Genomic DNA, 25116 nt, shown 5'->3' on the forward strand with positions numbered 1-25116 from the left:
ATATATTATTTAAATTGGGTAAATGGGTCTATGTACATTGTAGTAGTAGGATGAAAAAGCCCAAATGCATATCACAATCCAAAGAAATGCCATCTCAACATCTTAGTTGATAAGAATTTAGTATATTGCAGAGATACTATATTTTAATCATCAACGGTATAATGTTAATTCAAAAGCCTGTCAACAAAATATCTGGGGAAGCAAATACAGTTGTGAAGTTAAGGTTAGTGGTGTCTTTGCAATTTAATTTTGTTTTTTCATGATTGTAAGGCTTCTGGTTATTGGCTTGGTCCCCAGACAGGAAGCTAGATCTGGTTTTATATACCACTATTTCATCTGTGGTCTTAGTCAAGTGGTAGCTGTGCATCTGACCACCAGCATTATGCCTGCAGCTGCTTTGTGAGTGACAATAGTCTTTGCTCTAGGTATCTGATGAGCAAATGTCTTCTTCCCTCTTTCTTGTGCCTCCCTTCTGCTAAGGAAGCAGTGATAGTCACACTAAACATCTAATTCTATCTTTTTTGTTTTTTAATAAAAAATAAAAAGCCTAAAAAAAGCCACCACTGCATCCGTGGTGGTTTGCCTCTGGCTTTCAGTTGTTGTTACTAAAGTAGTTGGAAATCTATCTACTTTTCCAGACCAGTAATTAGAGGGTGACTAATATACCTGATCTGAAAATAGAAGCTCCCATGCTTTAATCCCAGTATTCACAAAAGCAGTATTTGCAGCCCAAGGTGAATCTTTATCTACTTCACCTCCATTGTGACATCATAAGATAGAAATACTTCTCTTCTGTATGTTGTGAAAAGTGATTGATGTATTGTAATGTAGATTCCCTTTTCAAAGTTCTTCAAAATGACTGTTGAAAAGGGCAATGCTCTCTCCCAGCTGCAAAAGAAATTTGGAATTGATGCTCATCTCTGTTAAGGAGATTTTAGTAAATCAGGTGCTTCATGTAAATGAGGTGCTACCTTTTTTAGAATTTATTTTTGCTTGCATGAAGTAAGTGAATGAAAAATTGCATGTGACATGTAAACCTTAACATCTCGTTCAAGAACTGTTAATATACGGTCGCCCTATATATGTCACTCTGATAGCCAGAAGATCAAGCAAATTTGCTGGAACACGTTTTCTGAAACGAGGAGCAAACTGTGAGGTAAGTGAAATGTGATTTTAGGGGTTCCCTCCTCCCCCCCCACCAGTATGAAAGCTTGAGCTTGACTGACTGGACAAGTGAAATGTTTTAGAGGGTTGTTAGCATAATTAACTAATCATGCTATTAGGTAATGTTACCACAGCTATCATTACATTTTTAATTGAGATAATAAAGCTGTTCTCAAAATAATAAGTCTTAATGGCACAGTTTTTTTTTTTTTTTTTACACTTAGAGATAATGTTATTTCCCAAATAGAGGAAGAAAATAAAATCTGATAATATACATTTAGCAACAAATGGGAATTTAACCTTCAGTGGTGGTGTCAGTACTATGATTTGGTGTCTTACAGTTTAATTGTACTCTGTAATGATTAGTCTCTATAATGCATGCAACTCTGAAGTGTGATGTCTACATCATATGTGTATTTCTTTTTGTTTTAGGGAGATGTTGCTAATGAAGTGGAAACTGAACAAATACTTTATGATGCTTCGGTTATGTCATTTTCTGCGGGGAGTTATTCTTCCTACGTTCAGGTTCGAGGATCTGTCCCTCTGTACTGGTCTCAAGATATTTCAACTATGATGCCTAAGCCGCCCATAACATGTATGTACAAATTATTCTTTGTGATAGATTATGGTTAGCGCTGTGTCCTAAAGGAATACCTGAGAGAGTAAGTGAAAACTAGATTTGCAAAAATGAATGAATTGTCTATGCTTTTGTTCTTTGGGAAGCCATAATCTAAGGTAAATCAATGTTCTTTATAATAAACATCATGGCATACAAACATTCAAACATATAAAAAGCTGCATTTGATGAAATTCAATAGAAACAAAATCTCCCTCTTAGACTTCACATTCAGAAATGGAATACAAAAAACTTATGTTTGAAGATGTCAGCTTTCTTTTTGCTTGTTTTGTGTACAAATTACCTACATTTATCTTAGTATTGTGGATAAAATTTTGAACCTATTGAAAATAGTGGAAAATATCTTTAACAGCTTTTGCATGAAAAGAGGGGAAAGTATGTAATTGTATCATTACTATCAGAGAATTAGTATGTATTTTGTGAAGAGTACTTTTAAGGGAAAATTATTTAAGTGACTCTACAGCTCACTTAATGTTGTCCTGAATATATGTATTTGTTGCAGTGGACCAAGCAGATCCTTTTGCACATGTTGCTGCTCTTCACTTTGACCAAATGCTTCAGAGATTTGGCTCTCCCATTATTATTTTGAATCTTGTGAAGGTACAATATTTTGAATATGCTCTACATGTTTTCTAATTTTTTGTATTATGCTTATTTCTGTAGAGTCTCTGTGTAATTTTGTGTTCTAAACCAATATTAGCTTATAAATGGAATATTTTCTTCATAAATCTCATCCTACACGGTATATAGTACATAACTCTAGCTGCTTCCACCACTGCTCTTCAAAAAAATAAGTTTCCCATGTTTATAGACTTCTTATAGTAACCCTTCACTGTTGTTTTCAGGTTTTTGCTATTACCCCGTAGATGTGAGTAACTCCAAATAAATTGACCCCTAAATTTAATTTAGCACTAAAAAATACTAAAATAGTATGGTTCCATGCAAAGTGATGTTTGTTGGCTTCTTGACACAGGTGACTGAGTTATTTGAAATACTATGATAAAGACTTATCTTTTGTTGTTTGCTCCGTCTGGTAGAGTCATGGAAGTATGAGCAGGAGAGAAAACTGAAGCATCTGATGCTAACGGGTAGTGCTATTGGCAGCAGGGCTGGACTAATGCGGGGAGCTTCATGATTGCTACAGTAATTCAGTTCACTGCTGTGTGAAAGGCTGTGGTACAAAGCCTGGATTCCGGGTGGCACTGCAATTTTGGTTGTTACATCTTGTATTTGTGTTGGGGGTTTTTTTGTTTTGTTTTTTTTCTACTGTGATCCGGCTGTTTTCTGTGGTGGTGTCTATTTCTACATTTGAGTTCAATATATTGATTTGTTTTGCTTGAATCACATCTTACTTCTTTTTAGTCTTTAAAAAAAAAATCATTTAATTTATCATGATGTAGAACTGTATTCAGTAGAAAAAAGCATCTTTTATGTGCATGTAGGATCCGTTCCTAGTATAGAAAAATAGGGAAAGTACAAAAGCAAGGCTTTTAAAACCCTTAAGTTGTAATAAATGGCAACTAAATAACCTATTTTCTATTTCTAGAAGCTTTCTTGTGTAGGAGTGCTTTCAAGAGTCTGTGGAATCAACCTAGGATAGCATTTGTTGACAAGAAAATGATTTTATCTCTTGCAGCCCTAGCTTTCAAAAGCCATTGTTATAGTGTGAGTCTGGGCTCACATGACCTTGACACGTGAAGCGTTATGTACTTTTATTCACAGAGTTTTTGATACAGTGGCTGAAAATGCATCTCTTTTTCTTTCCCTCTCTGTAGATGCTCAATATTAAAATGCTAAAATTCATGTTCCTTTATTACTTTATGTACTGCTTAAAAAAAAAAGGCAAGGGGGCAAGCCCCCGAATCTGAATGCTTCTTTTGGATGTTGCTGTTGCTTTTACACAAATGCTAAGCACTTCTATCTCCGGTACTTTTATTATTGAATTTCTTAAATATTGATGAAATATAAATCTATGTCCTTCTATATCTGTCTATCCTAGAAACTTGTTAACTAGTAGTGAATGTATTAGGCTTCCTTTGGAATTGTTTATTTAGGACTGCTGTTATATATTTAAAGCAGTTTCTATAACATAGGTTCAGTATAGGTTTTAGTTTGGATGAAGCTGAGAGGAAGATCATACTAACAGAGAGAGTGCCAAAACCTGTGGTATATTCAGAGAACGGCAACATTCTAACTTTTAAAATTCTAACTTTTAAAAATTATTGCAAAGCTGGGAGATGGGAGCTGTTGTTCCCCATCTCCTGTCAGTAATGGAGAAGAATTTGCCTGGGTCCTCTTGTACCCCAGAATTGAACGGGATACTTTCCTTTCTGCCTGTCTTTTTCCTTCTCTTTTGTCTTTGTCCGTTTCCTCTCTATTACCACTTTTGTTTCTGTGTGTTCTTCTTTGCTTTTATAGGGTTCCATTTTTCAGCCATTTTCAATGATTATACACAGTTGAAACAGGTGACTTTTACTACTACAGATCAATTGTTAAAAACCCAGAATGTTTAGATTTTTCTATCTCTTCTGTTCTTAATTTAATTGTAGTAGTTATGAAGAACTGCCTGCTGTTGTTACAGCTTCCACTTTTAATTTCTGTTATATATACATATACATATATGTGTATATATATATTTCTGTTATACACATATATGTGTATGTATACAGGTAACGTACATTTATTAATGAAAATTGTAGTGTTAACTTCCTTTTCTTTTTGCTAAAGGAACGTGAAAAAAGAAAGCACGAAAGGATTCTTAGTGAAGAACTTGTTGCTGCTGTGACATACCTCAACCAGTTTTTACCACCAGAGCACGCAATTATATATATACCCTGGGATATGGCCAAATACACAAAAAGGTAGAAAAGGTCCTTCTTTGTACCTGTGCTCTTAGCCACAATACAGATAACTGTATGCTACTGGGCGGGTCACTTTTCAGTTGAATGTAGCATAGGAATGATAGGAGAATTTTATTAAGATCTATGGACAGAATAAAAGCTCAGCTTTTTGAAGCATTTTTAATATTTTCTATGGTTTCTTACTGAAGTGAAGCAAGGCCTGAAAACTTTGAAAATCTCTGCAAAGGAAAATTTTAGAGAAAAGCCATAAAAAAGCCATCAACATTCACTTTTTATTTTGCATTAGTCAAAACTGCATTTTGTCACGTGTTCTATTTCAGTCATTGAATTTATTGAGTTACAAAGTTTTGGAAAACCAGGGGTTCCATATAAATCAGTCTTTTCCATTTCCTCTTCCAAAAGGAAATGAGGACATTAATTTCAATGTTATAAAACATTTACATTATTAGAAGCGTGTATCTTAGAAAGGCAAACTTTTTATTCTATGATTTTGGACAACAGAATGCTGTACTAGGATCATGTGAAAAGGATGAATGTTTTCCTAAATGTGGAAATATTTACATGGCACAACCATTTTAAATCTACAGGTATAGATTGCTACCCTTAAGTAACACACAACTCAGTTGTAAAGTTCTCTAATCTGCATATGTCTACTGTATCTTATAGTGCCAGAAATTTTAGAAGAATGGTAACAATTGTTGGGTCAACTTTCAGGTATCTGTTACTATATCAGTCTGAGCAAAACAATGGAAAACCTGGTATGGTTCAAAGGGCAGGAATATAATTAATGTTTGTCAATTGAAATTTTACGAAAAAAGCTTTGGAAAACAATTCTTATTCGCTATTTGAGATTACAAGTTGGTTGATATGGTTGGTCATGTAGGTGTGTAACTGTTACTTTAAAGTTTGATGTGGTTTCACACTACTTTTTTATTCTAAAATGGCATTGTGTACAGTTAGGTGTATATGCAGTTGTCTGTGTTACGATTAAATAGCAAATCTCAAAATAAGGCTAGATTTCCTTTCAGAAGATACGCTAGATGCAAGTTCTTGGATTTCAAATGGTGTGATGCTGATGAAGCTTAGTGGTCTGTCCTATATGGGAAATGATACTAGGTGATCAAAGGATTCCCCTTCTAGCTTTAAGCTTGAGGTATATTTATATAGGTATCCACCCTAGTACAGATATAAAAAATACCTGAGGGCTTTTTTGGAAACTAGTTTGCTGGAAACTAGTACTGGTGGAAATGTTCCAAAATATTGCTTCCATCTCAGTATAAGCAATCTTTAAAAAATAAATAATCGTTTTTGTTACTTGAAATGTAAACACTGTAATAAAAACTGTGACAACAAAATTATGAGTAAACAGAAGTTAAAGTGCCCAACAATGAATGGATGGATGCCCTGATCTGAGCAGGAGGTGCAGGACATCATGAAGGCCACACGCGGAAATAAATGTTACTGAACAAAACAGCACCTTGCAGACAAAATGAGGGAATACAATTTAGCATAATCTTATATCTTTTTCTGCCTCATTCTTATTTTGTGAATCACAGAAAGTTCGGTTGAGGAAAATTAGTGTGATATAAAAGTCAAGGAGTTTTAGGTTTTTCAAGTCTTCCACTTCTAGTTTATGTAATATGTTTTATTAAAAAGCAAACAAAATTGCTCAGATACAGTCAGTGTCTGTTTCCTAAGTCTGTAAAATCTAGGAAAACTATAGGCATAATTACCATTGGATAAATAAAGCTGTGATGTGAGTCTTCCTTTAAATCATTTTTGTTATTAAAAGACTTCCCAAGCAGTGAAAATTTTTTTAGTATTAATTTATCTTGACTCTGGTTGTTTGGTTTTTTGTTTTTTTTTTTTTTTTTCCCCTCTCCTCAGCAAACTTTGCAATGTCCTTGATAGACTGAATGTGATTGCAGAAAGTGTAGTAAAGAAAACTGGATTTTTTGTAAATCGACCTGATTCCTACTGCAGTATCTTGCGGCCAGATGAAAAGTACGTATAATTTAATCGATGCATAATGAATAACATCTATTCCTTGGAGAGCTGTCTGGAATTTCTATGTCTATTACATTATTTCTTATTTTAAGGCTTAAATTAATAGGAAAAAATATAATTTGTTATTAAGTTTTAGCTAAAAGGATTGCAATCAGAGGCATATGCTAAGAAATACTAATACATTGAAAGAGTACAATTATGCTGCTGCTGTTCTACCTATAATGAATTCTTACTTCAAACCATTATTTGTAACTTGTAATCTGTGCCGTATGTGTATAAAGTTTTGGGTTGGGTTTGTTGTTTTTTTTTTTTTTGTACCTTAACCAAAGGAATCCTAAATTTGGGGGTAAATTTAACAGAGCAAACAACATTTGGAATTTAATAAGTGGCTTCTCTTGAGGCATACTAATAAGATAACTGTAATGTAAATGTTACTGAGTCTGGTGTTTTCCAATGGATTCTATTCATACATACAACACCTAAAACTTTTTTAAAAAATAGAAACTGTATTTGCTTAGACTGCTGCAGAAGTACAGTGATTTTAATCAGCTGAATTCTCTCAAGTCCCTGAAAACCCAGAAGTAAAACAATTTCAACATTAGAAGTTCAATAAGTTTTTGATTCACGTTTTCATGTTAGGGATCTAATTCATCACTACCAAAACAGGCGTTCATATTTTACACGAAGAGCATCCTTGCCTTTTTAGCCTATCTTCATTTAGAAACAGTGTGAGCTAAAACTCTCATAGGCTCTCTTAGAACTTTTCTCTGCCACGCAGTGCAGCAAAGATGGCGACTGTAAACTAGCAGGAACAAGATCATCAATACATCCATGTAATTCTGTGTTCTGTAGAGATAGCCTGGTGAGTCTCAAATGTAGTATATAGACTTGCCATAGCAGTGCTCTGGTCAGGCTAGGTAACCCTGCTAGCTTGAAAATATTCAGTAGTTCAGGGGTTACTTGCACCGAGCATAACTGCTCCTCTACCTCAAAATGTCATTAATTTCTGATTTATGTTCTCTGGCTCTGGGGTACAGTTAAGGCCTATACAGAATTGCAAGGCCTGGACAATAAGTACGTATGTATGTATCCAGCATGTACGCCTAGAATCAGTATGAGGGGGAGATTTAAATCAACCAGCTTGTGCTACAGTGTATGTTATGCCTCTACCTTCCAGTTGTCGGCATTGAACCTACTTCAAATTTTGTGCACTCAAGACGCGATCTAGCAACACTTGTGCTGCTCATACTCTGTTTTATGGGGAGCAAAGGAAATATTTTGTATGGCTTTGGAATATTTCAACTTTAAGGCTAGATTTTTTTTTTTTTTTTTTTTGGCAATGTGGTTTAAATACAACATCTTACTGCTGCATACTGCTTTCTGCTATTCAGTTTTGCTTTGTGGCAGGCTTTTAATTGTCACCCTTTTTCACTGAGCAGATCAATACACGGTATGATCTGCGTTTTTGTTTTTTTGTTTTTTGTTTTTTTTTAAATGATTTGTAAGTCATTCTGTTTTGTTTCTCTTTCAGGTGGAATGAACTGGGAGGTTATGTTGTTTCCACTGGTCGCTTGCAGGTACTAAAATATACTTTATTAATTCATAGTTATAGTGATGTAAATCAGTACTCCCAAAGTACCAGTGAACCATTTCACTTAAATACCTGATTGGTGATTCATGGAGCGTTCTTAAATTAATATTTATAGTAAACAGCATTATTGCTGTCCATCCCAGAAATCCAATTGGGAAATAGGGCTTAAAGTTCTTGCGTGGTACCACAAAACCTTATGCTGTTGGAATTGTATTTTTGCTGGAGGTAGTCTGAGAAATGCTCATATTTTAAACTAGTTTCCATTACTATTTAGTCTGTAGTGTTACCAGTGCAGTGAAAGGTAAAACAGCAGCATTTTAGCAGACTGCATAATATAATATTATACAGAAGAGATGAGGAATAAGCATACTTATTCCTGGTGACATATGAAAATGGGTTATTAAAAGCATTTTCACCAAGTGCTGAATATTCTGTACATTGTTAAAATTTCCATCTCTAAAAGAAAATAAAACTAGAAACACTGCTTTCTTTAAGGTCAGAAAAGTGCTGACTAAACTAAACCATACAGTACCAGATTTATACCTGAATGTTATGATTATATACTCTGAACACAGGACATATTCTTAAGAAGCCTTACTTGCTTTTGACTTGCCATTCGTAATTTTGTAGTTCATGTAAGTTAGAAAGCATGTGACCATTTCTCTACTAGCTGATCACTGGGATATGTTTGTTGAGGGCAGATAAACAGATAGAGTAGATAGAATTTTATCTGTTTTAAAACAAAACATATCAATACTAGTTAGATTTTTTTAATGTTAGTCTTACAGGTTTACCTATATTAGGGGAAAGATTATTTTATCTATCTTTCAACTTTAATCGTTTGAGGTAGTCACCATTGGCATACGTGTAAGCATTTGGATCACAGTTCATCTCAGAATAGACGTCTTGAGTCACACCCAAAAAGTGCTTCTTTATTAAGACAATAAAAGTTTAGTTTACTAGTTTGGATGTAGCCATATATATTTGAGCAGAAGAATCCCCCATGCTGTTATATTACTATATATTTCTTGCAGCTGTGCATATTATAAAATAACTTCGTGTGCATTATGGAAATTGAGGAACAGTGGTGCAAGCAGCATAAAAGAATACGTGCATGACTGTGACCTTCAACAAAACGTTCATGTGTGTTGCTCCAGATGCAGAAAGCTTAAAATACAAGCATCATCACAGTAGAACCAGAGCAAGTCAGAAGTATGCTTTATTTTTTGCAGTAGTTGCAGCATACTTGAAAATAAGACCTTCTTCACTGAAATAACATAGCTTTTCTTTTTAAGGTAAATCTTTAGAGCTGTTTGTGAGTTGAAGGAGAGATGCAGTTTGTGTGATGATAGAAGCAAGAATATTTTGAAAGTAGGCATTACAGCAGTCTGATGTAGCTTGCTAGAGATGAATTGCTTTTTAACATTTTTTTAGAAATGTCTTTCCTCAAGTTTTTGTGAACTGACATAATTTGAGATTTGACAAGTCTTGGATAGTAGGAAAAAAGTAATAATCATGAGTGTAGTAATTTGTTCATTAAGAAAAATCTCTTGTTTGGATTGCTTTACCAGACTGGAGTTCTCCGAACCAATTGTGTGGACTGTTTAGATCGCACTAACACAGCCCAGTTTATGGTGGGAAAATGTGCTTTGGCATACCAACTCTATTCATTGGGATTGATTGATAAACCAAATTTACAATTTGATACGGATGCTGTTAGGTAAGATATATTAATATAAAGTGTGCCATGGTTTTATTTTTTAATTTGGTGTTGAGATTTAGGAAAATTATGTCTACATAGAAGAAAAGTGCAGTTCTTTCTGTTGGAATGATTTAATAATGTTTATTCATCCAAGTTTAAAAAAATCTTCCATACTTGAAATCTTCGTGAGAAAATCCAGTCATGCTGAAAATTTGCTCTTCCGGAAAAGTATGTTAATCAGGCTTCTTACAAGATAACTGCTTGACTTCATTCTCTTTATATGCCTAAACATAAAGCTAAGAGTTTTCCTTTTAAAAAAATGTAACAAAAAACCCACCCCAGTTTTTTATACTTACTTCACTTGCTTGAGGCAAAATGCTGACAAAAAATGAAAACTGAAATAGGTACATGCTTTTATGGAGAATGCCAAACTGATATTTGTATAGAAGTACATCTTACATTGCTATTTCCTACTTTTCCTTTGGAAAAAGGTTGTGCTTCTTGATTTATTGAAGAAAAGTTTTCGGCAAAGTTGTTTTCTCAGATCAAGTGTCAATGATACTTATTCAAGCATCCTCAAACCATTTAAGAAAACCCAGCATTTAAATTGAAATGCTTTGGGGATCAAGGGGAAGTAAGCTACTTAACTTGTGAATATGCTTCATAAATTAATGTAAGAGTCCTTGAGGTGATGTGTTTTTATTCCTTAAAGCTGTTGTCGTGACTGTGAAACTTATGGCTTCGTTGCTGGTTTTGACTAGTGGTTTGATAGTTTTAGAATGTGGAGATGTAACTTGTATTTCAGAAAAGACGAAGTACGCAGTCTCTCCTCCCCTTTAATTGAGACATACCTTCAGCTCCTCTTCTTTCTCCCATTAGCATCCAGCACTTGCCTGGTGCCAGGAGATATGTGCCACAGGAACAACCTCACTTGCAGCACGTTGGCTCACTGTGCAAGTGGTGGCTCCTGGCCTCTGCCTGATGGCCAGGGAGAGCACCCGCTGGCTGGCTTCCTCGATGTGCTAGCAATGCCTCTCATCCACCATGTCCCAGCTGCTGGGTGCTGCATGTTTACCTCAGGGAACAAACAACTGCTGCTGCAAATACCAGTTGCTGTGCAGCCTCCTGGGGACTCAGCAATTGAGACTCTTGGGTTCTAACTAGAGGAGATCAGGACGTGCACAGGTCACTCATATCCACTCTCTGTGGTATCCTCTACAGCTACCTCCTACTTCAGCACCTCGGACTGCATTTTACTATCTTTCCTTAGGCTTCACTACCTGCCCCCTTCCCATCCCTGTTTTGGGAGCCCAAATTTCCTCTATTGCTTCCTGGTGCAATAGTCCCATGTTTCCTGTCTATCTTCTCTCCCTCCTGTTTCCTCTCTATGCCCCAATCACCCAAATTTCCATCTCTTACCATCATGTCTTAAGATTATAGTAGTTGCTTTATCTCTGAGTTTCCTGATACCTTATTTCTCATTCTCTCTCTGAAATGTAGCTATTAGCCTGGCATAAAAAGTTACTTTTATCTGGCCACATTTGACTTATTTTTTTCTTCTCCATTGCGCTAGATGTATGCCTGTCTGAAACCGATTTTGTCATCTGTTAAGACTTGTTTCTGAATTACTGTATTCAGAATAATTAAAAAATCCTACTCCCTAATGCAGCAAATTCTGAAGACAAGCATGTGCTGTACTGTATCTCCATTGTGCCATCTTTCACTTTGACCTCCTGCATTCTTGTTCCCTGCATTGTCTGACGTCAAGTTTCTGCTTCCTGTGTACTCTGCCTCTTCATTTACACTCTTCTAACTGGCAAAAGAGGGTAATCTGTAGTGATCTGTCTTCCTTAATTTAGCTAACGTGTCTGAAAAACTAACTTTTTTTCATCATATTCTTCGACTGTCCTCCTTATAATTCTGATTTTTCTCATTTTTCTCTCACTGGCTGGCTACAATGCAGAATTTCTGTGGAACTAGATTTTTAAAGTCAGCGTTTTATTTCCGTTGGCCATTCTGAAGGATAAAGAAACCATATGTCTTAAACAGTCCAATTTTGTGTCTAGCAAGATCTTCTTAATGACTTTGTTGCACAGGACCATTTCTGCAAGCTATATTTCTTAGTGATTCCTTCAGTGTAATTGTTGTCCTATCTAGGAAGTTTCCTAGACAAAGTGTACCTTAGCAGGTTGTTTTATCATATGTAGTTAACTTTTGTCTCTATAGAAGACTAGTCTTTGTTTGACTGCAGGCTTAATATTTTGAGGCTGTGGAAGGGTAATTTAATTCTACAAGTCCTTTCCAAATCAAGTGGGTCAATGTCCTTAATGAATTTAAAGTTGTCTGCTTTCTGTGAACCTTTATTGCAAGGTCATTGGAACTCTGTTCATCAATCCCCCATGGCTGACTGGGAAATTTTTGAGAGGTATCATCCTTTTGGCTGCCAGTTTTTGCCTTCAACCAGTTTTTTAGCTTTTAGTTGACCAACATTGCTGTCTTTCCCCTTGTATAAGAAACCAAACCAAAACCCAAAACAAACAAACCGACTCACCAAATGCAAAGAAACAAACAAGAGTTTCTCATACATGGTATCATGAGCTCTGAACAATTTGTGTGGAAGCAAGTGGGTTTTGGTTTGTTTCTTTTGTTGGTTGTTGGGGTTTTTTTGTTTGGTTGGGGTTTTTTTAAGTTAATAAGCAGGTGTTTCCTCCTAATTGATCTTTTTGTACTTGACCTTGGGCAGAAGATTTGCTGAACAGCTATTTTGTTTTTACAGAAATTGATCTGCTGCTCACCTGAGTGTTCTTCATCCAGAACTTTTTGAGGAAGACTTTCAGTCAGATGGTTGCTGGGTTACTTATGCAGTACTATCCCTTTATTGGAAACTTTCTTAAGGGAATGCTTTTGTTGTTTTGTTTTGTTTCTACCCTCCTTTCCACTTCTTAAGGACTTCTTTCTTCTCAGGTATTACAGCGTATCACATGCAGTTCCCTGAGTTACTGTGTCTTGCTATACTGATGTGAAATACGTTTCCACAGGCTTGGTGGTTGGGGTTTTCTTTGGTTTTGTTCTGTTTTGTTTTTTTGCCTCTTAACTAAACTTTCAGCCTCTTTTAGCAAGATGTCATCCTTGTCATTGTCTTGCTCAAGCAAAGCCATAGTCTCCATTTCTGAGAAGCACTTTTCAATCTGTTATGTTTTAGACTGGGCATCATCTCCTTAGGATAGCCTTGTTTTCTGAGACTGTTGTCTTGGTTTTATCATTGATGGGGAGCTTCTTGATAACTTTTGCTATTTGGACTGCTCTCAGTTTGGAGTCTACTGTCAACTTCTTGATGCTAGAGGACTGCATTGCTTTTAGCCAGCTCTCCTTGTTCATCTTAGCAGCCAACTCTTTCTGCCTTCTTACTGCATCATGTTTTTCCAAATCCAGCAAATGGTATCTGACTGCCATTCACGTTTCTTACAAGTCAAGTTTATTTGGTTTGTACCTTTGAGCCATCATTATTGTAACTAGGGAGATTTTTGGAAAGTTATCCTGACTTCATTCCCAGTGGACTGGACAGAAAACGTAGCCCTGTAATATTGATGTGTTCTGTCCCATTTAGTGTATTTAAAATACGTTAGTTTGTGAAGGTATACGGTTTGTTTTCTCCCCATGGACTAGTAGGACATGTTAATCTTCTCCCTGAATCTACAGAAGTGCATATTCTGTAGTGTGAATGCATTCTGATATATTATAAATCAGTGAAAATCTTACAGTCTAATCCTTCTTAGTAATTATTATATCTGAATAAAATTTCCACATATTTATCTGAATAAAGAATAGAGACATAGCTTTAAATTTCAGTGTTTGTAAGTTAATAGCATGTTTTAATGAAATACTTGTTTTTATAAACTGGCAGAAGTACTTAGAAAATGTATTGCTTGTTAAACAGGAAAACTTTATTATTACAATACTTTATTATTTTTTCTCTTAAAAAAAACTCTTTTCAACAGTTTGATAGATGACACATTTTGCTTTTCCTTCAGATTATTTGAAGAATTGTATGAAGATCATGGAGACACGCTTTCTCTGCAATATGGAGGTTCTCAGCTTGTCCACAGAGTAAAAACCTATAGAAAGATAGCTCCATGGACTCAGCATTCCAAAGATATTATGCAAACACTCTCAAGATATTATAGTAATGCTTTCTCAGGTAAATTTAATTTTAAGTGTGTTCTTTTAAGCCATTATTTAAAAAGCATCTTAGTTGTGATGTTTCAATAATCCATACTATGATCTTATGACAGAGATCCTCTATACTGTAATTTCCCAATAATTCAGTAAAATCTGATGGGATGGATATCAAATGCGTATTCTGATTTGATGAAGTATTTATATCCTATGCAAATGCATGTTGTAGCATGCAGCCTTATTTGATAAAAGTGAACTGATGTAAGAAGTATTTAGAAAATGTACACGTAGCACTGAAACTGCCAGTGACATTTGTAGATCAATAAAGAAGCAGGTAGCTGTTATAGAGCTGTTAAAATGATGGACAGAATGGCTTCAGCAAATGTAAGGAAACTGGTAAATCTAAATCTAAACACAAGTAGAAGGCTTCAAGTGAAGTATTTCTTGTGATGTGTTTCTGGGGACTTCAAACAAAAAGCAAGCTCTGATGCACGTAATTGTTTTGTGCGAATGGAAGTTACTAACTGTTGAATCTGTGGTAGAAAAGACAAAATTAAATTTAAAAAGCAAGGTCCACCAAGTAAATAAGCTATTTTTTGAGTTAAGTAAGTTGTAAAATATTGGCTTACTCCTTTACTAGCTCATATCAGTCACTGATACTGTTCTACTTTGTTCTCGGCAACATTGCTAAGAGAAAACCTCTTTGAAAAATGTTGAGCCGTACCTTATGCAAAATAACTGGAAAAATAATGCTTAGTGTTTTTAGAAGTCATGAGAAGGATCTAAAAGAATGATCAAAGGACAGTCTAAGACATGTCAGGATGACAAACACTGAGTGCTGCTGTTTTAAATATTGTGTCAGTCCTCTGTTACTCTTTTTCACAAAAGCTGCATAGCCAGGGAAGGAGGTAGCATTTTTTTTTTCTAGTAGACTACAATTATTTAGAAACTATGTGAACTTTAAAACAGTGAGTTGGACACTGGCTAGAAATACTTCAGTAATCTCTGGTTTCTTTGGCTCGAGTTATTGCTTTTGTTAGTGACAATTCTGTGTATGTAACAAAATGTGAGAGTACGGCATTTAAAGTACTGTTTCTGAATGTAATACATGTAATTTGTGTATCATATTTGCCCAAATTAAATGAGAAATGGAGAGCTTGTTTATTTCAATGATACGGTCTCTTATTGTTTGCAGTGGCAATAAGGTATGGCTTCATCAATTCTTATCGGCAAAAGGAAGCACACTTGCAGTATCACCTGTACTGATAAGTACAAGATGGAACAAATCTCTGAAGCTATTCACTTTTATACCAGCCACTTAAATGTTTAGGTGGAAGACTGAGCGAAGTTCTAGATCCACATTTGGGGTTGTGGTCTTCTTGCAAGGATAGTCATGATATGCATGTGTTTTAGTAATAAAAGAATTTGTTTTGAAAAAGATGTTACAAAAAGAAGAAAGAATATAGAATGAAAAAAGTCCATCTTGTCACCTGGATGAACTTGTAGCTGAGTACACAAACAGATGTTAGTTTTTACTGAAGTCAATACGAAAAATGAAACTTACACGCTGCACGCTTTCTCCAATTTACTTATGGTTTTGGTATTTGATCCCATTTGAGCAAAATATTTTTGGTGCTTTATGCATTCCTTGTGTTTGAAGATGGCATTGTTGAAACATAGCATTCAATGTTGTATTTACTGCATTTTTAGTATGAAATGTTAAGGTTTATTTCAGTGAAATGTAAAGGTTCACTGTCCAACACTGCCTGTTCAGGTGGCATCTGCAAGCCTGTTAATGTGACAGATTGAGAGAGATAATTTTATTCTTTAAGGTTTCTCAGAAAACAGAGACAAAGGAAGCATTTTTAGAACAAGATTGTGATTTGCTATACTGCACTTACTATTGTTACTATCTATTACATATCCTTTAATATAGAAGTAAAAATCTGATGGCTCACTGGTTCATGAGCCAGCATTTCCTTGTGTTTCTGATGTGAGAAACTTTTTTAAATGCTTATGAATTTTATGTACCAGTAGTAAACAGACTCAGAAAATTCTAGTGATTTGCTTGAAGTCGTACAGTATATCAGATTCAGAACAAGATTACAAGTGGCCTGCTAACAGTGCCTCCTAAATAAATCACTTAGCCACACTTGTTCTGTTTGTCTATCATAAAAAATACATTATTCTAAAAATAATTTACACTTAAGACAATGGTTTCATCTGTTGACCTCAAAGCTCTTAGGATAATCATTACTAATTAAGTTGTACAGATGAGAGAAAGACATGTATCAGTTAAGTGACTTGCCTGGAGATACTAATCTGGTAGATAAGACTTGGACTTGTAAGAAAGATAAGTTTGAATGCAGTTTCACCCTAGTTCCTGATACGTGGCTTAGCTTTTCTATAGATTTTCTGTACCTATAAATTTGTAATATGTTGCCTATATAACAGAAGAGTGAAGAATTAAAAAAAATGTTCTCAGGATCAAGTTAGTGACTGAAGCTTAGAAGGAAACCAGGGTTTCCTCCTAAAAATATGGGACAATTAATTTTATGGTAACTTGAAAAAGTCTTACAGGTTTAGGCAAAAAATCTGGCTTTTTCATGCATGTTTTTCATTCTAGCATTTGAAAAAAGTAGAGGGTGCAGTGTAGTTTGGGAACTCAACTGTTTGAAGTACCCTGGTTATAAGCAAATGAGTTGTACCAGAAAAAAGAACATCATCCAGCTAAGAATTAGGTGTTCCTTCAACACCCTCTCTGGCAGGCATGCTGATCAGGTGAATTCTAACATTTTTCTTTCATTTGTGATTGTCAGAAAATTAGGAAATAGTATTCCAAACAATATTCTTCTAGCTTTTATACCTTTTAGAAAGTAATGTGACGTTGCAGACTGCAGTGCTAGAGTTGCAACATGCATAATTAGCTTCTGGAATCTAGAATAATCTATTTATCCACAAACAGGACTGGACATAGTAAACTACCTTGTAGTGTTGTATGAAAGTAAACTTAATTACTATAATCTTTTAGTAATGGGACGTTATAGTCCCAATTGTGTTGAATCTCTCATGATTTAATAATTTGTCATGTAGTGTAGTTGCAAACTCAGATTGAGAGCGGTAGATTATTTTAGGCTAATTCAATTAAATGGCCCCTTCAGTTCCTGTTTATGGTCTTAAAAATGTGCTAGTATACACGTACATTGCAGTAGCTTTTGAAAAATCAGTGCAGACTTTCTACTTGCTTGTACATAATAATAACATTCAGTGCTAACAATGAAGGGAGAAAACCTGTTTGCTCTTTTGTCTGTGCTCCACAGTGCATTGATACATTCTTACGTATTTATTTTTGAAAGAAGAGATTTTTCTATCTAGGTAAGAAAATTGATCTGAAAAGCTCAATATCCCGTTTTCTCTGGCCAGTGTCTCAAAGAAAGACAAAAGCTTTCATTATTTTTGTTCAAAATTAAGTCGTAAAATTGTTCAACCCTTAAAGTAAGGCAGGGGGGAGGATTGTCACCTTTCAAGTTAACTATATGCTTCCCCAGTCACGTAAATGTTTGTGCCTGCTTGAAGACTTATGCACAAAGAATCTTTGATGTTACGGTTTTTTACCTACTTTTAAATTACAAGTTGAGAAGTAAGACAGTAGAAAGACATTTTCTGATAAATGTCCTGTATTTCTGTTAAGTTTAAAACACAACTGCACAACTGAAACAATGCAAAAGAGTTTGAGTCCTTTTGCAATGTAACATTTAACAGCAGTGATTTTTTTTTTTTCTATGGAAGAAAGGTAAGAATGCTTTAATGAACTGCTGCTATAGATGACTTTAGACAATGAATTGGTTAGTTCAGTTGGCACGAGTTTAAATTCAAGCTGTTTTTCACAGAACAAATTTCGTTTAGTTTTATTTCATTTTAGCATCTGTCATATAAGTAGTGACATAGTTTGTTAACTGAATTATCTTGTTTTACTCTAATTGTTTTACAATTATTTAGTTAACAATTTCAGTATACTTTCTGTTCCTGGCAGGTGAAACAATGGTAACAAAGGAGGCTCATCTCTGCCTTTAGCTTTCAGAAACTACCACCAATTTTAACTTAGTTGCTCATGTTAATTAATTTTGTCTTTAGGGCTCCTCCAGTTTCTATGCTTAAAGTAGAGAGCATTCTTGGGTTTTGTTCAGCACTTTATTTAAAACATTCTTTCTTTATCAGGAAGAAAGAATACATGTTATTGCTGGTGAGTTTTCCTTTCTTTTTAATTCTCAGTGTCCTCAACAAGGGTTGTTTTGTTAGTTGGCTTTTCTTTTTCCTGACCTTTTTACTGAGTTTTGCATAGCTTTCTTGCACTGTTCCTGGCCTTCCTCATTCTCTCCTTATGTCTTAGTTAAACTGTAACACTATTTTGCAGAAACAATATGGCCTGCAAACCATAAGGACCTACATATGCTTTTGAGTATTACTGTTTAGAAGAGTTAACGTTTATAAGTTGATCCTCTTAAGAAAATGGGGAAGGCGAGGAGCAAGAAAGAAGGTAAAATAAGTATCTTTTTGGAAGAGTGCTCTGAAGGGACAGTAAAAGCATCTGGTGGCAGTATGAGTGGATAGAAAAGGAAGAAAAAGGCCAGATTCCAGATGAAAGGCTCTCTAAGTAGGGAAGGGGAGCCAAGCAACATCAAGACGTTTCCCCTTTCTTTCCCTTTTCCTGGTGCCTTGCCCCATTACACTATGTGGCTGTTTATACAGAAGATCCCACTTTCAGATGTTAACCTCCACATATGCACACTACTCTAAAGTACCATACTTTTCTATAATCCTATTGTCACCAAATTTCTACATAGCACTCCATTTGTCAGCTGCTTGGGTGTCTTAATTCCCTGTAAAAAATATTCTATATTGCACAGAGGGAAGAGACGTTTGAATTGTGGGGAGAAGGAGATATTGACTGAAACTTTGGTGGTGGCCAGGAGCCAACTTTGTCCTTGCTGTGTACCACCACTTGGTGGATTCTGCCTATTTTTTTACCTGCTTTCTGGTATACTGAGACTTCAGTTTGTCTTTTTGATGCAGTGTGTTGCTAAAGGGACACTCAACTCTCATAATACTCTTTTTGAAACGTGGAGAGGACTGAAGGAGTAACACTATCTATTGAACTAGTCTGAACTATTCCTTGTCTGATGATTACTGAAGTGCAAACAAGTGGATACAAGAGCTTTCCACATGCTAATTCCACAAATAGAGCTCAATTCTCCACATACATTTCCCCATATCTGAAGATCCTTCGCATGTAAGCCTTCCTCTGCCCCTACGACTCTGCTTGCAAAGCTGTCTTTATCCCAGTTCACCATCCCCAAGCCCTCATCTGACTCCAGCTTTTTTTCATACCTGTTGTAACTCATCCTATCTGCAGCTAGGTAGCAGGAGAGATTTTAAAGATGTAAGTGAACAACGTTTCTTGTCATGCTTCATCTACAGTGGTATGTAACTACTGGATTTTAGCACTTGCCTTATTTAGTTTGGTGAAGCTTAGAATATAGCAAGAGAAATTGATGATTTAAACCAACAGGAAAAAAAGTCCAAATTATTAAAAGGTGTTTGGGAAGTTTAATCATTTTACTGACTATGTTTTGGCTATGAAAACCCAAAGAATTCATAATTTGTGTTACATGGGAAACTTGTGTATTGTATGGATACTGTTTAATTTCATTAAATCATTCTTCTGTTATTTAGACTGCAGTAAATTTATCATCATATGTCAGATTCCCTGAAACGTGCATAAATACATGCACATGCTTCATGCATACTCATATATGCAGAGGTTGGAGACGGAGCTGCAGCATGAGGTCTTACTTCTGCAAAGCCTCTAAGCAGAGCTTCTGCCTTGGCTCCTGTGAGAGAAGCCAAGGAAGGAGGCAATGCTGGTACCAACCCCACATGCACTTCGGTGTGGCAGAAGGTCAGGTCTAAATGAAGTTTCATTACGGTGGTTGAAGCCCAGAGGTCCCTGTAGAAGTCATAGGACATACATGCTCTGTCCGTGAGGAGCAAACATAACAAACAAGCAAATGTCTCTGCAATGTTCCTAGCATTAAGTGTACCTCTTGTCTAACAGATGCAGACAGGCAAGATTCTATCAATCTCTTTCTGGGAGTATTCAAGCCTACAGAAGGAAAACCTCATCTCTGGGAACTTCCCACTGATTTTTATTTGCATCACAAGAACACCCTCAGTCTGTCACAGACCAGGCGAAGGTATTTTGCGGTTCTGTTTTTTTGTTTGGTATTGCTCTAATAAATTTAAAAAAATACATGTTGTTAACCAAATAATTCGGTCTGCCTGTCAAAAACTTGCTTTATTGTTTTTTAAAGTTTTTACGAAAACTTAAAAAAAAAATAACCTTCAAGAGATTACCAAAAATGTTGGATGTTGGTGTTTTGAAGGATTTGCTTTAGTATGTTATTTTCCTGTTGTACTGAAAAAGAAGTTTCTTTTCATATGAAATTCTATCCTACAGTGTGAAATGCTTCACTATTTTACTGAAGTACAGTTACCACTGTCTCATTAAGCAATATACAAGTGTATTTTTGATGGTCAGGTTTATTAAGTCATTGTTGTATTTGAGATTAGGTGATGAGGAAAACATTTGGGTTAGTTGTTTGTTTTTAAAGTAGTTTTAGAGTGCTTCACAGTGTGGAATGATTTTGTTAAGGATTATAAATACTGTGTGGTAAAAAAAAAAAAAAATTCCATGTTAGGAATGGACAGTACTAGACTTGTTAACTAAATCATCTCTTTTAGGAATTTTGCTGTTTGTATCTTTGTTCATTCCGTGAGTCTTAAAGCTCTGTATCACAAATGGTAGATCTGAATATCTGCGTTTAGATTTTTGTGTGGGGAAAACTGCAAGTGTTTTGAACAGTACATTCAATCCCTGTTGGCTGCTTATTCCATTAACCCATCATGGCAGCTGGCACGTGATATGACTGTTTCTAAATTTCAACCCTTTTGTAATTGTCTCCTGAGTTTTCTCTTGATGCTACCTCATATCAGCCATACAACCAAGTGCCATTTCAGGCACACATGAAACATGCAAAATTAATTTTATTGCCTACTGGTTCCGAACATTATTGTGTGTATTCATAAATATGAATGAAAGATAAAACTTGCGGTATTTTACAAATGTTGTTTGACTTTGTTGTTTTTCAGCTGAATAAACTTCCAGCAGGGCCTGTTTTTTGCTGTTAGCTATGCGAACATACAGTTCTCAGACTTAGGACATCTGTCACATCAAAATGTATTTCTATGTGTAGAAGTCAGCTGCTTTGAGAATCTTCTGATTTTTTTTATCATTGACTTTCATTTCTTCATACCCTTTTCCTAAATTTTAGGATCTGAATAACAAGCAGTAGGTGGGGGTTGGTTGGTTTTTTTGTTGTTGTTGTGGTTTTGTTTTGTTTTTTGTTTTCTTTTGTTTTTTTCCAAAAAGACCAGAACAAGAGAAATACATCAATACCTTCTATATGTACTAAGACCTTAATTTTCAGTACTGTAGAGGTAGGCACCTGAAATGTATTTGGTTTAATGGAACAAAACCACTCCTCCCTCCATACCTGTATTGAGCTTCATGTGTTTAAATTTCATGGCCTGAGAGCATAGTAGTAGGATAGGGGCCTGTTGAAATCCTCCATCCAAGGATAATTCTTTACTTTCTTCCGCACTTGAATTATAAAGAGATGTTTACTAAAGTGACGCTGTATGGTTGGGTATCTGTTATGTGCAAACATTTAGACTGGATACAAGATCAAACCTTCTGTATCAATTGTGTGTCTGTTTTTCCTGTACAGCTATACTTATTGGTGGACCACAGGTGTGCTAAAGCATTTACCTCTTCCTTTTGATGAAGGTAGGAACTATATTTGCACCTTGCCTTACAGAGTATCTTGAAAAAGAAGTTTTAGTCACAAACACTCTTTAACTGTTCTAGATCCCAAATCTGGGGAAAAAAAAAAAAGTTTCCATAATGATTGCTAAGTACTTTTTTTCTTTTTCATACAATGAGATGTGATTTTTCAACTGCAGGATGCAAGAGATACCTAATTGGCTAAAACTTGACCTCCATTTGTTTATGTGCCAGGACACACTTCATTTTTGTTTTTTTTTTTTTTTTCTCCCCCTTTCCTATTAACATATATTTATAGTCTATGCTGGTGGTTACATTCCTGTTGCAGATGACAGGGTACAGCTAGTGTGTCTTATTTCTCTGGGGTACTGTGGAGCATGTTTTATTAGGAATTGTCGTCATGAAGGGAAATCAAATTATGGTGGTTGCTAATGCATATTTATTAAAGATGTGCTGTGTATCATCTTCTTCATATGAAATTTTCTTGTCTTAGAGGGGATGTGGCTGTAGAAAAATGCCTAATAGGGTGGCTAGGTAAGCAGGCTACCGTTTGTTTAGATTTTTGCAGAGTCAGTAATTGTTAGTGAAAAGATTTTTTTTTTTTCTTTTCCCCAGTGACATGTGCTGAAAACAGACGCAAGTTGACAGTGAAGAAATTCCACAAGTATGAAGAGGAAATTGATATCCACAATGAGTTTTTTCGGCCATATGAGTTGAGCAGTTTTGATGAGACCTTCTGCTTGGCAATGACCAATTCTACACGGTATATTGGGATGTTTTGTGACTGTATATCCTTAACTGGAAGTTGATATGGTGTGAATTAAATGTGCATTTGATTTATTTGATTTGGTTAAATCTGTCTAACACAATAGGTTTTGTGGGGTGTTTGTTTTGTTGGTGTTTTTTTTTTTTTTAAAGCTTCAAATTTAGCAAACTTCTAGAAACTAAATCACAATATTGAAATGGAAATGCTACTCTAAAAGAATTCTGTTAAGACAGCACTTAAATTTCCAATTATTTTCCATTATGGGGTGCTAAATGTTTGGGCACTGGAAGGCTGAGAAATGAGCTTTTCTCTGTGGACTCAGATCACAGAGGCTACCTTCAAAGCAATTGTTTTCTAATTGTTCTGCTATTTTACAGTTGTTTTCTTCAGTTCATCAGGTTCTCACAGCTGGCCAGATAGGTTTGGGGGTGTTTTGGTGGGTTTTCTTTTTGTTGTTGGCAGCAGTCAGCTGGATATTCTAAGCATAATCATAATCACGCTTTAGCTAAAGACTTCTAGGCAGATTATGTTTCATGTAGCTTTTTGACCCAATTTGAGTGTTGGCAGCATTTTGAAAACAATGTAGCTGGGTTACAGGGCTTCTTCAGCACAAGAATGGAGCACATTGCTCTAGCCTCCTTTGCAAGTGGTAATGTTTACAGCTGTTTTATGGGACTAAATAATGCAATTGAAAGCTTTTTAAATACCTAGGGGTTTTATATTTACGTGACTTTAACTTGTAATGATGATGTTAGAACTTGGTATTTCTTATTATAATTTTTTTTTTTATTCAAAGGTAGATGTTAGAGGTGATTCTTCCAGAAAATGTAAAGATTTTATGTGTTGAACTTTGCTCATGAACAGTTTTTCCTTTCTATTTTGCCAGAGATTTTATGCCTAAGAATGTGGGGATTGATCCAAGTCCATTTACTGTTCGTAAACCTGATGAAACTGGAAAATCAGTGTTGGGGTAGGTCTGAAATAGGAAATTTTGTTCTGGTTTAATAGTAGTGAAATTGTAATGCAAATATATAAACTTTGTGTGTGTCTGTGTAGCATATTCTCTGTTACATGGGAAATAAAAAAAATCATTGGTGTTACACTGTAGAATTGTACACTTTGAAAATCATATCTAATTTGAGATTTTTATCTTATACTCCTGTAAGTGAAACCTGTGAGAAAATTTTATGTAGAATAAAGATACAAAGTTTGTTAAAATTTGATCATCTCTTCATACTAGTGGCAACTGTATTCTCTATTGGAGATGACAGGAATGCCTATATGATTGCTGTCTTTTTAAAACAAAAATTAATAAATTTTGAATAAATATAACATTCTGAAACAGCAATAAATGCCAATTTCAGCATAGTTTTTGATAAAAAATGTTATTAAAATATTTATAGATAAAATTATATAAAACAATTCAGAAACAGTTATTGGGACAAATGAATATTTCATTTAGCTGCTTTTGCATCCTGGACTTGCTTTGTTACTTTATTTATTCCGTTGTTGTGTTTGATCTGCTGTATCACACAAGGGCTATGGGGACTCTTCCTGAACCAATTCATTCTCTCTTTGATACCTCATATTAAGGAAAACCTTTTGTCAGTAATGACTAAACCTGTGCTGTCACAACATTGTAAGTTCTTCTGAAAACTTGCTGTTCTGTTAAAAGCTACAAAATTTGACTGTCTCATAAATAACATCTGTTGTGCCTTGACCCTGAGGGACTCACTGTCAATAAATGCTGAGAGTAGACTATGCTTATCATATGTGTAGCAGGGTAAAAGGTGGCCTCAATCTTCCACCTTACCCATATTTAGCCCTTGGTAGAGGTGGTATCTTAGCCTTGCACATTTGTCGTCATCTTTTGATCTACTACGACATTTCTGGAGGATTTGGTGATCTGTTTTCATCTGTAAGTGTTCTGGTCCCCTAGGACAATTAGATCTTAGCCTCCTTCTGAGTATGTGTTGGTGGTGAGGTGGGGATATCACTCTTACCAATGTTTGGCTACTTGCTCCATTCTTCAGCTTTCAGAAAGGACTGCTATTCTTGTGACCTTCACCTCATTTAGAAAAGTAGGGAAGATAATCTTAATTTTCTCTAAAAAGAATGCAGTAATTCTTCATAACTTTCTGTAAATTTCAATCCAAGGAGATGTCAGGTTCTGCTGAGGCAGAAATTAAACTTACCTGTGGTGTTTTTTCCCCTAAGGCATTTGTTCCAGCTGTAAGAATTCTTCTGATATATTAATGTCCTTGGGGGTGGGGTATGCTCTCAGATCAAGAACCTTTGGGAGGAGTCTC

General features: G+C 35.4%; 1 protein-coding gene across 4 annotated transcripts in view; it reads left to right on the forward strand.

Moving 5' to 3' along the window:
- FIG4 (FIG4 phosphoinositide 5-phosphatase) overlaps nt 1-25116 on the forward strand; it is a 73668-nt gene that overhangs the window by 24047 nt on the left and 24505 nt on the right. For all 4 annotated transcript variants that reach the window (XM_075498540.1, XM_075498541.1, XM_075498542.1 and 1 more), the window contains 12 exons: nt 1056-1156; nt 1597-1759; nt 2304-2401; nt 4529-4662; nt 6550-6666; nt 8201-8246; nt 9832-9980; nt 13994-14160; nt 20254-20392; nt 21986-22044; nt 22657-22804; nt 23694-23777. In XM_075498540.1, the coding sequence (XP_075354655.1) occupies nt 1056-1156; nt 1597-1759; nt 2304-2401; nt 4529-4662; nt 6550-6666; nt 8201-8246; nt 9832-9980; nt 13994-14160; nt 20254-20392; nt 21986-22044; nt 22657-22804; nt 23694-23777 (1405 nt within the window). The remainder of the gene's footprint in view (nt 1-1055; nt 1157-1596; nt 1760-2303; nt 2402-4528; nt 4663-6549; nt 6667-8200; nt 8247-9831; nt 9981-13993; nt 14161-20253; nt 20393-21985; nt 22045-22656; nt 22805-23693; nt 23778-25116) is intronic.

This window comes from Mycteria americana, chromosome 3 (assembly GCF_035582795.1).
Source record: "Mycteria americana isolate JAX WOST 10 ecotype Jacksonville Zoo and Gardens chromosome 3, USCA_MyAme_1.0, whole genome shotgun sequence".
Lineage (NCBI taxonomy): Eukaryota > Metazoa > Chordata > Aves > Ciconiiformes > Ciconiidae > Mycteria > Mycteria americana.